At 39.2% G+C, this 18197-nt stretch overlaps 1 protein-coding gene and 1 non-coding gene across 19 annotated transcripts in view; one reads left to right on the top strand and one right to left on the bottom strand.

Annotated features, from left to right (window-relative positions):
* The window catches only part of Map2k5 (mitogen-activated protein kinase kinase 5), a 246249-nt gene that overhangs the window by 13677 nt on the left and 214375 nt on the right, over positions 1 to 18197 (top strand). For all 18 annotated transcript variants that reach the window (XR_010050301.1, XR_010050302.1, XM_063257801.1 and 15 more), the window contains one exon: positions 8875 to 8942. Coding sequence is in view for 16 of the 18 variants with exons in the window: in XM_063257801.1 (XP_063113871.1) it covers positions 8875 to 8942 (68 nt within the window). In the remaining 2 variants the exon portion in view is untranslated. The remainder of the gene's footprint in view (positions 1 to 8874; positions 8943 to 18197) is intronic.
* Positions 756 to 862, bottom strand: LOC111754719 (U6 spliceosomal RNA). Its single transcript, XR_002789388.1, has one exon. It is a non-coding gene; the product is annotated as a U6 spliceosomal RNA (small nuclear RNA).

The following is an 18197-nucleotide window of genomic DNA, read 5'->3' as shown; positions in this document are numbered from 1 at the left end:
AGCTGGCACAGATCCTTCATCGTGCTAGCACAGACTTTCTGGCTTCTGCCGCTGACTTTTGGGCCTTTCCTGTGCAGACCCGAAGCAGACTTGCATGAGACATTGTCATAGGCTCTAGGTCTTCAGCTGGACTCATGCAGGATTTACCATGGGATCCAGGCCCTCAGCTGGATTCTTTGGGTCTTAGCATAAGGACAGATTTCCTGCACTCTTTCTTTTGTGTTGGACTCTGGGTGACCATTATATAGTAATATTACAAATTATATGTGCTATATATAATTGTGTTCCTTGCAATCCCTGACTATAACAGCTGTCCTCTTACCTCAGTTACCTCTCCAGTTCTGTCTCCAAACTTTAATTGTTGAACACCCAGAATAGAAGATCAGTGCATCCGTATTGCAGTGGGAGCAGTGAGTGTAACTATTATAATCCTATCTGGATAGCCAGCACTTTGAAATATAAAGAATAGCCAGAGGACTATTATTTCTTACCAATCATGGTTGTTTTAGAAGTCAAATCCCTGTAAAATGTTAATAGACAATTTAAAGTTTTACAGAGAAAACGTGAGATCAAGAGCCATGTATAGTATTTCAGCATAACAATCTTGGTATTATCTCTGAAACATCTTTAAATGTCCATCTTAGTCTAAAACTGCTTTTCATTCAGTTATCTAATTATAAGACATTAAATGACATAAAGAAACTTTTACCTGAATTTGTTCTTTTAACCATTTTGGTTCCCAGAATGATATTTTAAAAAACATGGAACACTTCACGAATTTGCATGTCATCCTTGTGCAGGGCCCATGCTAGTCTTCATCGTGTTGTTCTAATTTTAATATATGCACTGCTGAGCTGAGCACTGTTTTGGTATTTTTACTTTTTTTTCCCCATAGAATTTAAATTTTTCACAGTCAAATTTATCATAGGTTCCTTTGTGACTTCTGGGTTAGTTAAGGCTTAGAAAGAGCTTCCACATTCCAGGATATTGGAAAAACATCTGTAGTCTTTTTTCCTTTGCACTTTAATGAGGTTATCACACATGTGTTAGTTACATATATAAATACATGTATATATAAATATGTACATATTGTGGATATTTTAAAAACAATAAGCATGGGCCAGGAATTTAGCTCAGTGGCTTAAGCACCTGCCTGGCAAGTGTGAGGTTGTGAGTTCGATCCCCAGTACCAAATAATAGTAATAATAATAACAAGAAGAAGCATGCTGGTTTTTTTTGTTTTCGTTTTTTTGAGACAGGTCTCACTATTGAGTTCAGGCTGGCTTTAAACTCACTATGTAGCCTAGGCGGGCCTTGTACTCACAGCAGTCCTGCCTCTACCTCATGAGTGCTTGAATTGCAGGTAGGTGCCACGACACTCAGCCAGGCATGCATTTTTTTATTACAAAGGTCAGAAAAAAATTCTTGTAACATCTTCATTTTAGTTTGGCAAAAGAAGTCAAATTGGGATCCAACTTTATTTTTCAGACAGATAGTTAACTCCATGCTAGTTATTGAATAATTTGCCTTTTCCCAGATGTGAGGACATTTCTCAGATGAGGTTAAATTCTATAACCATAAACAACATATATATATATATATATATATATATATATATATATATATGCCCCAAATGTAGGGCATAGGATCCAGATGCTTGCATAGGCCCAGCCATCCCTGCTGGTTTTTGCAATTTCATTAACATAAACCAGCACACCAGCACGAGGTGCTAAAAGTCAACCATGGTCACTGGTGCATTTGCTGTGAGTGTCTGTGATTTGGGTTCCTCTCCCTGGCTTTTCTCTGCACAAGGAATGGCATAGTTGGAATCCCAGCACTCTGGGAGGCTGAGACAGGATGATCACAAGTTTGAGCCCAGCCTAGGCAACTTACGGACTGTGTAAGGCCCTATCTTAAAATATAAGGGGCTGTGAATGTAGCACAGTGTGAAGGCCCTGGACTCATTCTCCAGTGCTGAAAAGAAAAAGAAAAAGAAAAGGTCTCTTCCATAAAATGACTGTCTGACTGCTGTCAGTCAGATGTCACTCGTGACTTGAAAGATACGTTTCAAGTCTCCACTGACAAACGTTGACTCACTCATAAGTACTAGGTTTTTATTTTCCTGTGACGCTAACCCTGCCTTGTTCAGGTCTCCAGACCTCAAGGTATCTTCATACTGGTCAACTGTACATCTGAGTTTGGTTCCAAATATACAGTTATGAGATACTTATTTTGTGCCTTTCTTCAGGCATCACTATTTTATATTTACTTCTCATTGAATAGATTCCCTTCAGTTTCTTTTTTTTAAGATTATTTTTGTATTTTAGGTAGAAACCTTTAAAACGATATTATATCTTAAGTTAGGGATAGTATGACCTTTTAAAAGAAAATTGCAATTATGTAAAAGTTGTAGGTTTTTAGATTGTAGAAAACAAATATAGCTGATACCTGGAGGCCTGTCTAAATAGCAAAGCCTGTCACATGAGGAATAGTTGGGTAAGAGACCCTTTTTGCTTTTGAGAAAAGTTCAGGTCATATCATTTAGAAGAAACAAAATTTTACTTTCTTGAACTGTTGTATGTGTAAAAGATAAACTGTTACTTATAAACAAATTAAGTGAAACTTTAATTCATAATAAAGCTACATTGTGTCTAAAATAACATGTAAGAGGTCATGCATTCTAGAATTTGAGATGATTTGAAGAGAGCTTTAATTTTTTGAACTTTTGACTTCAAACAATCATTAATGTAAAAATTCCAGATCTTTTTCAGTCTTATGAGAGCTGTTGTTTCTTAATAGTTATCTTGCTAATTTGTAAAATTGAGAAGTGTTTTGTTTTGTTTGGGTGATACTGGGAATTGAATTCAGAGCCTTGACAATGAACTACATCCCTACTTCTTTTTGAATTTTTAAAAATTTTGAGACAGAGGAGCTGGGGATTTAGCTCAGCGGCATAAGCACCTGCCTTGCAAGCAGGTGGTCATGAGTTCGATTCCCAGTACCAATTTAAAAAAAAAAATTGAGACAGGATCTTGTTAAGTTGCTTAGGCCAGGCTCAAATTTTCAATCTTCCTGCTTCGGCCTCCCAGAATTTGGGGGTTACAAGTGTGACCACTATGTTGAAGTGTAAATTATTTACAAAAGGACTGGACTAGTTGCTTCTGGAAGTCAGTGGACAATGCTGCTCATTTTGAATCTCTAGAAATCCTGCTGGAGTTCCTGGCATGTGGTAACTCAGTGTGATTCTGGAATGCATGGATAGCCAAGGAGAGGTAATAAGGGCAGGCCTTCTATAGCCATATCCCATTCACCAGCAAACCCTATGGACTCAGTCTTCAAAATAGATCCAACATGTGAAGACTTCTCGAAACTTCAGCTTGGCCAGGCATGGTGGCATTTTGTCTTAGCTACTCAGGAGGCCTGGACAGGAAGATTGCTTGAGTCTAGGAATTCAAGGCCACCCTGGGTAACATAGCAAGATCCTGTTCGAAGGGAGGGTTAGAAGGAAGGAAAAAAGGGAGGGAAGATAAAAGGACAAAAATGCCATCACCTGGTTTATAGGCCACTATCATTTGTCACTTAGAGTAGGCAGGGGCCTCCTATTTCCTTGGGTCCCCCTTTGTCTCCCTGCAGTCTCATCTCCACTAAGCAGAGTGATTCTCTTAGGTGTTAGTTGAAGTTATGACACATAAACCTCCAGATGCCCAGCAACAAATAAATGGGTAAAGAAAATGTAATGTGCGTGCGCACATGTGTTCACTCCTTGGCCATAAAGAAGGGTAAATTTGAGTCATTTGTAGAAAAATGGATGGATCTTGAGGTCATATTAGCAGTCAGACACAGTTAAATATTGCATAGTTTCACTAATATAAGAAACCCAAAATACAGTTAGTCTAAAAAGCAAAATAAAAGAGAGGTGATGCAAAACAGGGAATTAGACTTTGTGGAATGGGAAGGGGATCTATTAAGTGGGGAGAGGGGAGGGCTGGGTGTGAAGGGAGAATAAAAATGATCAAAATGCAATGTGTGTGTGTGTGTGTGTGTGTGTGTGTTGTGTTTGTATACATACTAGTTCTCCAAGATGAATACCATTATTAATACCTCACAAACATCTACTAATAAAAAGGTAAATTATTAGCAAGGCGAATACGGTATATATGCACAATAGGGTCTTACTCAACCATGAATAAGAATGAAATCATGCCATTTGCTGGAAAGTAAATAGGTTATCATGTTAAGCAAAATAAGCCACACACAGAAAGTCAGGTGTCACGTTTTCTCTTGTGTGTGGAAATTGGAATTTAAACAAGAGGATCTAAGAGTAGCAGAGAAACAAGGGGAAGGGTGGGGTCATGTGTCAAACCACAGCATCTGCAGTTATGGAAATGTCCCGATGAAGCCAGTTAATGTACAGTTACTATGTACAGTTACTATGTATTAATAACTATAATTTAAAAATTTGAAAGATCATCTGTGACATTTAAAAAATACCCTCTAGAATATAAGCCAAATCCAAATGCCTGCCAACGCCCTGAGATTTCCTATCCTCCCAACCCTGGCCCACCACGCTTTCTCTGGACTTGTCTGTTTCTCTCTCCACTTCTCATTCTCTTCTGGCCACCCCACTCCCTCCCCTAACTCAGGGCCCTGCCTTCACTGTTTCCTCTGCTGGAATGCACTTGTCCACATGCCCGTGGCCCATTGTCCTATCTCCCTCCTTCAGTGGAAGCACTGCAATTTGGGACGTTGGTGTAGCTTGCTTTCTGTACTGTTACCCTCGTAGTGCCCAGTTAAATGCTTGCCATGTACTGGGCGCTTTCATTTGCTCCAAAGAGGAAGGAAACAATCTGAGAAGTATCAAGAGGGCAGCGTGGAGATACGAAGGTGTGGCCATAAGAACCGTGGTCTCTTGTCCTGCCAGGATTGTTGGACTCCACTGCTGAGAAGGGCTCTAAACTTGACGTCCTTTCTGGTAATTTCCTGTTGATGTCTTTATAACCTCTCCAGATGTGTTTTCATTTCTTTCCTCTTGGCTGGGAAAAGTACCATTACTGTAGTCCTGATTATCTCCCACCTGACACAGGAGTGTGACAAATGACACAGAATATACTGCCTTAGCTTTCTGTTGCTCTTTGTTCAGAGCCTCTCTGTCTCCTCTCCCAGGAGCCCTCTTGAGCACCGTCTGCCTGGGCCACCCTGTTCCTGTTCTTCCCGTGGGCAATCTCGTGACCAGACCGACCTGCACTGCTGCTTTTCTAGGAGGCCCTTATGCTCCCATTCTAGGTTTCTCTTTTGGATTGCATGTTGCTTCCAATAAAATGGTTAACAACATATGGCCTGTTATGATTCTCTTTTCCCAAACTCTTCCATTTTGTATATTTGTGAAAACACTGCAGATTTTGTGAAGATTGCTTCATAATATTTGTTTACCATCTGCTGCACTCTATTTGGTGTCTTGCTAGGATTTTTGCCTCCATTTTAAGTGACATTAACAAAATCCAACCAGTACATAGACTTTCTAGTTCTACTTTTGCTTCCCTAATGTTCTGGAAAATCATATTACTGTGCTCCAGGCAACTAGAGAAGCCTGAAGTTCTCATTGTGAACCAGTGCGTCAGATCTGCCCCCCTCTTTCCCTTGGTTATATACAGTAATGCTTTCCTGGTCAGATGGCAAAGGCCCTCCATGTGTAAGATGGAAAGAGCTTGAGTTATTTTTCTACCTCTTTCCACTTTAGTACCACTACTTTCCAGTGTTCTTCACCAACATATACCTTTCAAAGTTTTTGTGCCATGTTAGTAAGTTCATGATTTATAATTCTTCCTAGTGTAACTTGTAATAGCTAAGCCCATTTGAGAGTGTTTGTGAGATGGGTCGTATTTGTCCAGCCTTTTATTATTCTAGGATACTGTCACATTAGATTATTTGGCATGTACTTCTGATTGTTTACCTTCACTCACTCCTTATTGCTGTCCATGACCTGTCTTCAGAGAGAAACATGCACTCATTTTAAATGTTACGGCAAATGCTTTTCACTTGGGCTGCCGTGAAAGGATTAGAGACAACTTAGATTTTGCCTTTTGGCCAGAATTACCATTGTTCTCATGGATAAGGTTATTTTTCCAATTTTAGTCTCTTTGAACAGGCAATAGTCTTCATTGAAGCAACTAGGTGGAGATACTACAGTGAAGCAGACAGGTCCCCAAAGAAAGCCAGGATTGAGATAAAATCTAGTCTCAAGAGTTATCAATCATGCTGTTCACATAAGCCTGGTTTTATCTCCAGGCTTTATTGGAATGCTCCTTTCAGCTTACCTGAAATCTTTCTCTTTGAGTCAGACCCCTGATGGGGTCTTTACAACACTTTACAACAAGTTTGGCATCAAAGCCTGAGTTTTCCATCTGCTTAAACAAGTGCTTCAGTGATAGCGCTTTATAACTGCTTTTTACAGAGCTGGTCTGCACAGAATTATGCTTGCTACTAGTTGAATTCTATGAGATTATTTTTCCCCTTCTGAAACAGTCCCTTAAGAGATTCCATAGAAGCCTGCTCTGGTGTAGAAAAAAAAGAGTTACAAAGAACTCCTCCCTTCAGGCTAGAACAGAATCTGACCTGGTTTTAAAGCAATATAAAGTGCTTTCACGTGTGGTAATATGTAGCAGTGTATTCTTTTATACTCTGTTTTTTCCTCACTGTCCAATGCTTTTTAAAGAAAACTTGTAATATCCTTGAAAACTGATATTTTCTAGGAAGTATACAGAAAGTCCTTTCTTCTGTTTCTATAACCAAAATGGCATTTCTTAACTGAGTGTAGTGGGACACAGCTGTAATGCCAGTACTTGTGAGGCTGAGGCAGGAGGATTGCTGCAAGTTTAAAGCCAGCCTAGGTTACAAAGTGAGTTCAAGGCCAGCCTGAATTGTATTGTGAAACTGTGTCTCAAAAAGACAAAATAAACAAACAAACAAATAAATGGCATTTCTCTCTCAGATTGGCCTTAGTCTATACTGAAAAAGAAAGAGAATGTTCTAGATTCCTCACAGCCCTTGTGGGTGTCCATTCTTGCTGATAGTCTCAGTGTGCGCCTTTTACACTGAGAACAGACAGCCCCAGGTAGCAGGGTACCTGTAGTGTCTCTCGACAGCCCCTCCCTTGTGAACAGAGTGACTTGAGGATACTAATCACATCAAGTCTGGGATCTCCGCACAGACCCAGCGTGCCGGGGCCAGAAACAAATGCTTTGAAAAGAAGACTTCGTGTGAGCTATTGGTGTGGTTACCGAGTGGACGGTCACTGAGTACCGTGTGCTATGTTTTGCTTTTCAGCTGTCTGGTGGGCGCATTTCCATCATGCTGTTAGGTGGCTACTGACAAGAAGGAGGTAGTAGCATTTTTCTGGGCAGTAGGCTAATTGGGCCCCTGCTAGTGTCCCCTGGCCAGATCACCAAGCAGGCGGACCTCTTCAGAACTGCAGCTGGACAGGAAAGACTGGGCTGCACATGTGCAGTGGGGGAAGAGCCGTATGTAGGAACCGAATCCCCTGGTTCTGTCATAAAACCCCACGGCTTGTCCCACAAGCTAATTCTCTTCACAACAGGTGTCTGGCCTGGCACCCTGGGGTTGGCACATTCTCTGCATCTGATTGGTCAGCAATTATAAGGCCAAGAGTTCCTTTCACGTTGTCACCATGCGACACATATTGCTCAGATGTTCTGGGCATTTTTCTTTCAACAGTGTACTTAGTTCATCAGATATGCTTATTATTTATGAATCTTTATTTTGAGAAGGGATGACATGTCTAGTGAAATATTTAGAAAGAGCCAGAAGTCATCTGATGGCAAAGATAGGTGATGTGGTCAGCAGTTCCATTTTGCATTGAAAGTAAGATCAGGTCTGAGATCTTACATGATCTATCTTTAGATTCTTAAAAGTTTTTGAAGAAATATTTCAAAACTATTTTGATGAAGAGAATTATTGAAGTCTGCATTGTTTCTGGATATGACCCCTCTGAGGAGACTTCTGTAAGTGTATGCATTCTGGTGATGTATTTCCTAAAGACATACTGTTCTTTGTGTTAAGACTGTTACTTTATTTCAGAATAACCTGAATCACTTCTGGAGGCTTGCTAAAATCAGGGAGTCGCCCATACAAAATGAAACTGTTTGAAAAGAAATCTACTGCTGGACCAGATGGAAGATAGAAAGACCTGATCAGGAGTTGTTTTTCTAGTTAACCTTGTGCTAGGCCTCAGGCTCTTTTTCTGCAAAGGGGGGAGGGGGGGGAGGAGGGAAGGAGAGAGAGAGAGAAAGAGAGAGAAGTAATGATGATGTCCACATCATAGGGTTGTAGTTTTAATGGTGGTATCGCCTATGAAGCACCTGTCACAGTACCTTGAATATAAGTGGTGCTCAGTAAACATTAGCCATTCGTGCTGTGCTTCTGTGGTGTGATAGGCTGCTGTAGAGAAAGGAAGAGTGGAGGAATAGAGGAAGAAGGGTGCTTTTTACTAAACAGAAGTATATTGTTAGTGGAGCAGGACTGGCTTTTCTTTGGTTTTTAAAATTCCCAAGCATACTTTGTTGTACTCCATTTACATTTGCTTTAACTGGATGTGTGTGATGAGTGACATGAGCAGTATTTTGATTTACACTCACTCCTAAAACAAAATTTTAGATCTTTCTGAAGATTCTGATTATATTCTAAGCAAACATAAGACAGCATACTAATAATTCCAATACCCCACAGTAAGCATGGGGTTGAGGGTTTAGATATCAAGCTGTAAAAAGCCCAGTTGTATTATGTTCCCAAGCAGCATGATTTTTGTTCTCTTAAAAAAATGCAAAGCTTATCCCTTGGTTTATGTTTCTCTTTAAACAGATGAAGATGAAGATGGTGATAGAATTACTGTGAGAAGTGATGAAGAAATGAAGGCAATGCTGTCATATGTAAGCATCTTACAAATGAGGACTAGCCTTAAAAATGGTAATGTAATTGAGGATGCTGCTTTTTGGGCATGGTGAAGACATGCAAGTAATCACAATTGCCATAACGTTGTCTGTATAATAGATAAGGTTTTCAAAGAGTTCCTTATGTGAAAGTTAAGGGCATTTCTTTTCAAAAGACACTTACTGATCATATCATGAACATTAAGAATAATGCATCTTAATGACTTTTGCATTAGGTATGGTGCAGACTAAATGGACTATCAATTTCCTGTATTTTTTTATGCAGTACTTAAAGTAACGGCTCATTAAAAATGAACCCCTGGGCTCTAAAAATTTTTCAAAATCTATTTTCAACTGGAGATCTCTTTCACCCTTTCAGACTATAGTTACATTGTAGCTGCAGGCTTAACACGTATACTGGATTTAAAGATGTGCTGTCGGTTATTTCACTTCTACCCATCTTCCTACCCATACCTCGGAGTGAACTAGATGGTTCCTTATGGATTCAAAGTGATTTGAATATAGCTGGGAAAGAATTTTCTTTTCTCTTTCAAATTCTAGTGAAAATTTGCATTAATACTTGTCTGGGATTGAAATAAAGAAGAGAAAAGGGTATGTTTCTAAGCTTTAATATTAAGCTTGAAAAATTCAGCAATGATGAAGAAATATAGCTTCCCTGACCCATGATTTGAGCTTTTGTATCAATTTTATTTTATTTTATTAGAGTTTATAATCTGTTTATAAAGCCTTTTTCAGTGATCTTCTAGAGGACTGGAGTAGAAGTAGGAGATCATAGCTCTTCTCTGATTTCCTCGCTGTAGGCAGATCACTTAATCTTTCGTATGCTACTGATGCCTCATCTGTCAATTGTGGATAATAATACTTGTCCTTTTCTTCTGCACAGGGTCATTGAGACATCAAATGATGATAGGTGTGAAAAGGATGATATGTGTGAAAGCCCTTTGAAAAGTTAAAAGTTCTATACAAATGCAAAGTGATATTTTGGTAGAATCAGGACCCTTGCTTTTGTGGAGACTCTAATCACAGCCAGCAGTGAGGTTTTAGGTTTTTGATAGGCTTCTGCTTCCACCACAGTATTGTTTCATTGTAATGAAAACTGTAAACTATCTGTATGGGGTTTCCGCCAATAGTTTTAATTTAGGATAGGAGGAAAGAGGACAAGAAGGATGGCATGATTAACAGAGCATTACATTCCAACCAGCACGAAATAGGAAAAGTCAATTTCCCATTGACTTCGCATTAACTTATGTGGGAGTCTTTGTGTACTGAGAATTTAGAGCTGAGCTCATCAGTACTTGAAAGGCAGAGCAGGATTGTCTTCAGAAAGGCCTATCACAAGTATTGATGGATTAGCCAATCCTCCTGGGAACGTGACATGCTTATTTTTAGAAAACAGGCACACATAGGGATTCTAGTTTTTTTCACATATGTCTACTACACAGAACTGATGTAAGTATACTTTCATTATGTATGTAAGAGGTTCATACCTATCAGAAGATCTTACAAATTGTGCTTTTCCAGAAGCAGTACTGAATATGGACATAGTGATAATAATAATTGTTTCCATTTCTGAGTACGTGCTATATACTTATTGCTTAAGGTATTTCTATCTTTTTAAAGTTTTGATAATCATTGTGAAATAAGTATTATGATCCCTGTTTTTAAATGAGGAAGCTCTGGATAAAGATATGTCCATGGCCTGTCGTCCCAGCTACTTAAGAGGTTGCAGGAGGAGGATTTCAGGTTTGAGATCAGCAGGGCAACTTAGTGAACTGTACTTTGCTGACACAGAGAGAGAGAGAGAGACATATAGAGACAGAGATACATGCACACAGTCTTAATGCTGTTACTGGACGGGGCTCTTGGGTAATTTCTTTACAGATCCAGTAGGAAAACACATAGAAAAGGCAATGAGAGTATGTATTTATTGAAGGCAGAGAAAAGTACATTCTGCAGGGTTAGAGTTGGTGATGGAAAGGCTCACTGTCCTAAAGATAAAGAGAAAGAGGTCTTTAGTATCCAAAATATCTGGATTGGCCTCCATTTCATACATGTATGGCACTGGATCTACAGTCTTGTCAAAAATCACGAGGTCTCACACCGGATGTAAATATTGTCCTTTGGAAAAACTTGCTTGACCTCTTGCCAGATGTAAATGAAGAAGCGGAAACAGTGTCTTTTGACTGGCCTCACCATATGTAAACGAAGGATTGAGAATAGCACCTACTGATTGATCCTGCACAGAGTGCCAGATTCAAATGAAGGACTGAGAATATTGTTTTCTGATTGGTTCGCTGTACAGTACTCAGGAGCCTTACACCTAGAGTCATTTTGGGTCTGATATTTTGTGCATGTCTTCTTTCTTTGGAAAGTATCTTTTTTTTTTTTTTAATTTTATTTAAGGAGAAAAAGAAAAAAAACAAAAAGGGTACAAGTTAGAAAGAATTTCAGAAAAAATAAACAGTAGGAAATCACTAGTTAATAGATTACATATTGTCATCTTAGAAATAGTTGTTCAAGTTACAAAATTAAAGCATATAAAGTGGACATTCAAACAGTGAGACTGCACACAGTTCTGTTCAATGATCCAACAAAACTCAGTAATATGTCTATCTGTCTTACACACTTAAATATACATGCAGTTATATCTTTAGAGCACTTTCTTTTCCTTTCTTTTGTACAATGACAATTACACATTTTGGGTTTTATTACTCCCACAGTTCTTATTACTTTTTTTGAAGAAAATAAAACCAAATATGACATAACAAAACAGAGTCAGTCAAATCAAAAAGATGGACATAATACATACTGTAAAAACAAAAAACAAGGTGATCAACAGTGGTTACCATAATGCCTCTTGTTATCTTAAAAAGAATTGCCTATATCATCAGTTATTATAAAATTGAACAAAACAGTAAAGAACAAACCTAATAAAACCAAAACATTGGAGATATTACAGGACTTCAAAAGAAGATAATAATCAAACCAGAATGGGTGTCATAATGAATCTTATGTCTTCACAGTTGTTGCCTATACTCTCAAACTTGGTAGTATCAAGCAAAATGGAACAGAGGGAAATCAGTCAAAACAAGATGGTGAGAGCAATACAGGGTTTCAAATCAAGTTACTAGGAAATCAAAGTAGTTTACTATAATATATCCTGCTTTTTAAAAATTTTTCCCTTAATTAAAAAGATAAAAATAAAAAAGTAAATAATAAAAAAAAGGAGATTGAGATAAAAGAGGACATAACAGCAAAACAGCACAGGAGAAAATATAACAATTTAAGCAAAATAGTGTTCCACTACCAGATATCCCAACGTAAAAGTAAAAGTAGTTACGATAGTGTCTCTTTCCTTGACATCTTTGAGTATAACTTCATATACTGTAGCATCAAACATATTAAGACAATGTAAAACCGGAGTCGGGAAGAACATGGCAGATAGATAGCAGCAGCCTCAGAGGCTCTCTGAGGAACCGCACTTGAAATCTACGAATGGTGCTGGACAGGAAGTCCCAGGCAAGGGCGGATATTCTTTGCTGACCCAGGAACGAATTAAATTAAGAGAAACCATCGGGAAACGCAATCCTGGTGATACAGCAGGCACAGATAAGGTCTCAGCATGGAAGCCAGACCCGCGCCACTGGAAACTGCGATTTGAATTACCTGCAGCCGCTGTTGCATCTCAGTTGGCACAGCGGGGAGAGAGGCGTGAAAGGTTGGCGAATGGGAAACGTTGAAAGGAGTTGGGAGTGGGACTGGCCAGGTGCCCTGCATCGACCTGTGGTGAGTGAGCAAATTGGTACCCTTCCATAGGGAAGGAGGCTTCAGCAGAGGACATACTCGGATTGGGCAGACTTCCCAGAACTTGAAGCTGCAGTGACTTCAGTCACATATCCCCCTCTCAAGTGGGATTGGTGGGGAGTGCCTGGCCTGTGAGACGCTGCTGGCTGAGATCCAATAGGCTAGCCCAACTCAGGTCCCAGCGCCTGGAGGTACACCCTAACGGTGAAGCCTTTGGTAGGTTGACCTGGAGGGGCGGGCCCAGCATAGGCTGCCCAGGTCTGTGTCTCCTTAGTACACTGTAGTGGGCGGGAACACCTAGCCAGTGCAATTCAAACAGACTGTGGCCGACAGGGAAGGAAGCTGGGCCTCCTATACATGCTTAAATATAAGGAACAAAGAATATGGGAAGAGGGAGCAACAGGAAAGTGTCCTTGGCCCCCAATCCTGAGAAACACATAATAGCAGACACGGCACCAATAGACACAAAGCGCTGTCTCCAGAGCCTCATAGACGAGTTCAGGAATGAAGTTATTAATGACCTGAAGCAAGACATAAGCAAAATAGTTAGAGAAATGCTAAGCACCACCCAAGAAAAAACAGATGGTGGAATGGAAGAACAGAAAAAAAGGGGAGAATTGTTTGATGGAGAAGATAGAGAAAACATAGAATATATGAAGCAGATTCAAAGAGATTACCAGGAAACTAAAAACTATCGAAAACTGGCATAACAGCATGAAAGAAACTAAGGACAGATTATCTGAACTGGAGGGCAGATTTGTAATATGGCAGCATGAAATGAAAAACTTCTTAAAAATAACAAAGAAACAAACAGTAACAATACAAAAAGTAGAAGATGATAAGAGGATCTATAACTTAAGAATTAAGAACATAAGAGAAGAAGTGGGGATACAAACAAATGGACTACAAAAGCTATTCACAGAAATAATCCAAGAGAATTCCCTTAATTTGGCAAATGGTAAAGATACTCAGATATATGAGGCATACAGGACTCCAGCCACCTACAATCCAAACAGAGCTACACCCAGGCATATAATAATCAAAATTCCAGAAATCCAATATAAGAACAGAATATTAAGAATAGAATATTAAAAGCCGTCAGAGACAAGAAACAGATCACTTACAAGGGAACACCCATCAGAATTACAGCAGACTTTTCGGCACAAACCATCAAATCACGAGCATCTGGGGAAATAATTTAAGCTTTGAAAGATAATAACCTCCAGCCAAGATTGATATATCCTGCACAGCTGTCCCTAGAAATTGATGGAAAAGCAAGGTGCTTCTAGGATAAAGAAGAACTAGGGGAATTTGCAACCACTAATTCAACTCTACAGAGAATACTGCAGGATAGTTTAAAAAAGGAAAATACCAAGATTCCAGAAATAGTGGCAGAGAGGCCACAATAAATGGAGCAGAAAACGAAATGAAGATGACAAACCGACAACAAATGACAGAAAAAGAGCTCAACAGAAATGAGGCAGAGAAGATCGGAAGGTAGGAGCAGCAATTTTGGAGAAAACAAGACATCATAATAGCTAGTGCTGATTTAGTATCATCTTGTTTTGAAGTCCCATCAAACGTGTATTCTTCTGTCTCCATTGGTCTTAAAAGGTTGTATCTTATTGGATTTTATTATATGTGATAATATAAGCAAAAACTTTTATAGACAAGGAGATTATACAGAAACCATTGTTCAATTTCTGTTAGTTGATTCTAAATACCTTTTGATTTGACTGACTCTGTTCTGATGTCGCATTTGGTTTTACTCTTTTCAAAAAAAGTAATAAGAAATGTGGGAGTAATAAAACTCAAAATGTGTAATTGTCATTGTACAAAAGAAAGGAAAAGAGTGCTCTAAAGGTTATAACTGCATATATGTATAAGTGTATAAGATGGATAACCATATTACTGAGTTTTGTTGGATTATTGGACAAAACTATTTGCGGTCTCACTGTTTGAAAGTCCACTTTATATGCTTCAATTTTGTAACTTGAACAACTATTTCTAAGATGAGAATATGTAATCTATTAACTAGTGATTTCTTACTGTTTGTTTTTTAAATTTTGTATTATTCGTACCCTTTTTCTGTTTTTTTCCTTTTTCTCCTTAAATTAAAAAAAAAAAAAAAAAAGACAATATAAAACCATTCAAGAGAATGACAGTATTACAGGGTATTTAGAACCAACTAACAGAAAATGAACAATGGTTTCTGTATAATCTCCTTGTCCATAAATTTTTTGTTTATATTATCACATATAATAAAATCCAGTAAGATACAACATGTTATGACTGATGGAGACAGAAGAACAAAAGCTTGATGGGACTTCAAAACAAGATGATACTAAATCAGCACTAGCTATTATGATGTCTTGTTTTCTCCAAAATAGCTGTTCCTACCATCCAACCTTCTCTGCCTCATTTCTGTTGAGCTCTGTTTCTGTCATTAGTTGTCAGTTTGTCTTCTTCATTTTGATTTCTGCTCCATTCATTGTAGCCTCTTTTCCACTGTTTCTGGAATCTTGGTATTTTCTTTTTTTTAGAATGTCCTGCAGTATTCTCTGTAGAGTTGAACTGGTGGCTGCAAATTCCCCTAGTTCCTCTTTATCTTGGAAGCACCTTGTTTTTCCATCAATTTCTAGGGACAGTTGTGCAGGATATATCAATCTTGGCTGGAGGTTATTATCTTTCAAAGCTTGAATTATTTCCCCCCATGCTATTCGTGATTTCATAGTTTGTGCCGAGAAATCTGCTGTAATTCTGATGGGTGTTCCCTTTTAAATGATCTGTTTTTTGTCTGATGGCTTTTAATATTCTGTTCTTATATTGGATTTCTGGAATTTTGATTATTATATGCCTGGGTGTTGTTCTGTTTGGATTGTAGGTGGCTGGGGTCCTGTATGCCTCAAATCATCTGAGTATCTTTATTTTTTGCTAAATTAGGGAAATTCTCTTGGATTATTTCTGTGAATAGCCTTTGTAGTTCATTTGTTTGGGTCCCTACTTCTTCTTTTACGTTCTTAATTCTTAAGTTATAGATCCTGTTATCATCTTCAAGCCTTTGTATTATTGCTGTTTGTTTTCTTGTTATTTTTAAGAAGTTTTTCATTTCATGCTCCCACCTTACAAATCTGTCCTCCAGTTCAGATAATCTATCCTTAGTTTCTTCCAAGCTGTTATGCCAGCTTTCAATAGAGTTTTTAGTTTCCTGGTAATCTCTTTGAACCTGCTTCACATATTCTATGTTTTTTCTGTCTTCTCCATCAAACAATTCTCCCCTTTTTTTCTGTTGTTCCATTCCACCATCTGTATTTTCTTGGGCGGTGCTTAGCATTTCTCTAACTATTCTACTTATATCTTGCTTTATTTCATTAAATACTTCACTTTTGAACTCGTCTATGAGGCTCCGGAGATGTCGCTTTATGTCTATTGGTGCCGTGTCTGATACTGCATGTTTTCTGTCCTCATTCTCCTTTGCATTTACCTTTCCTGGATCAGTGTTCTCAGGATGGGGGACTGAGGACCCTTTCTTGTTGCTCCCTCTTCCTATACTTTTTATTCCTTCCATACAAGCATATATAGGAGGCCCAGTTTCTTTCTTTGTTGGTAACAGTTTGTTTGAATCTGCCGGCTAGGTGTTCCCGTCAACTGCAGTGTACTAGGGAGACACAGACCTGGACAGCCTATGCTGGGCCTGCCCCTCTAGGTCAGTCAACTTACTGAAGGCTTCACTGCTAGGGTGCACCGCCAGGCACTGGACCTGGTTTGTGCTAGCCTCCTGGGTCTTAGTCCGCAGCGTCACCCACGTCAGGGCTCCCTTCCAATCCCGCTTGAGAGGGAAATATGTGACTAAATTCCCTTCATTGTCCTGTTCCGGGTAGTCTGCCCTATCCCAGAATGTCCTCTGTTAGAGCCTCCTTGTCTAAGGAAGGGTCCCCATTCCTCTTACTCACTGCAGGTCGATGCAGGGCTCCCCGCCAGTTCTGCTTTCAACTCTTGTTTGCCGATTCCTGCTCTCAGAGATTGTGCCACTCTGTCCCTGCTGTGCTGATTCAGATGCAGCTGCGGCAGCAGGAAATTCAAATCACCACACGGGTTCCAGCTTCTGTTGCACCAGAATTGCATTTTCAGTTGGTTTCTCTCAGCTTAGTTCATGCCTGTGTCAGCAGGGTATATCTCCCCTTGCTTAGGACTCCTCACATTGGACCATTCCTGGATTTTAAGCTGGGTATCTCAGAGAGCCTACGTAGCTGCTGTTATCTATCCGCCATGTTCTCCCAGAAGTCCCCTCTTTTGGAAAGTATCTTGCCCAGCCTATTAACCATGAGTTCTTATGATTTTTGACATGTTCTGCTGTGTTGGTTGTCTGATTTTCCTCAATTCTAACCACCTACCTCAGAGCTATTTGAAAATATGGAGCCAGATCTGGTGGTACATACTTTTGTAGTTCTAGCACTTAGTAGGCTGGGTCAGGTGGATTCCCATGTTGGAGACCAGCCTGGGATACATAGTGGATTCAAGACCATTCTAAAATACCTGATGAGACTCTGTGTGGAAACAAAAACAAGCCAAATAAAACAAAACATGAATTTTATATTCACCCTTTCCTTATTCCACAGTCTTATGTTTCTTCATGGTTTTGTTCAGTTTCTCTTCCACCCTCTGCCTTGCCTTGGAACTGGGAAATTTTTATGTCATCGCCATTATTAAATTCTGAATGATTTGTTCTTAGATAATACCTTGTTATATTTGTGCCATATATTCATTGTAACATTTTTTCAAATGAAGTGTTTAATTATTATATAAAATACTAGTCATGATTACATCACCTTACATTACACATCATTAAACTAAAAATCCTCAGGATTTCTTGAGAAGTATTTTTAATTTTGCCATATTAGAAACATTCATAAAATAGGTAAACTAATACAGATTATCAACTGGCATCTTTTGAAGAAAGATAGCAGTAGTACCTTAAAGAATAAAGTTGTGTGTGGTAATCTCAGAAGTTAAGACCACCATTTCTTTAAATCAGGTATTATGCTTTATGTAAAACCCAAGATATTATTCTTGGTTTTCCTTAATTTGCTGTGGATGTGAGATGCATATTCCACTGGGGCTGCAGGTCTCCTCCCCTCTGCTCACCTGAACCTGAACACCACCACCCCTGGCCTTTGTCCTAAAGCCTGCTGCACAGAGGCAGGGACAAGAAAGACAACCGTCCCTGGGCCCACCTTGAAAATTTTTAAAGTCCCAAACTAAGACCCATGCAAAGCTTCCTGTGTGATCTTCCTGTACTTGGAACTCACTGAAGATTCATGCATACGGGGTACATCTCCTACAACTGACTGTAACACAGTGAATTACGGGAAAGGACATGCACGGTAGACCCAGCTGACCTGACTCAGCACCCTGTCAACATAGTCACTC

Source organism: Cavia porcellus, unplaced genomic scaffold (genome assembly GCF_034190915.1).
Source record: "Cavia porcellus strain 051 isolate PalLab524CR breed Dunkin Hartley unplaced genomic scaffold, mCavPor4.1 scaffold_10, whole genome shotgun sequence".
NCBI classification, from domain to species: Eukaryota; Metazoa; Chordata; class Mammalia; order Rodentia; family Caviidae; genus Cavia; species Cavia porcellus.
This window is presented reverse-complemented; position numbering and strand designations above follow the sequence as displayed.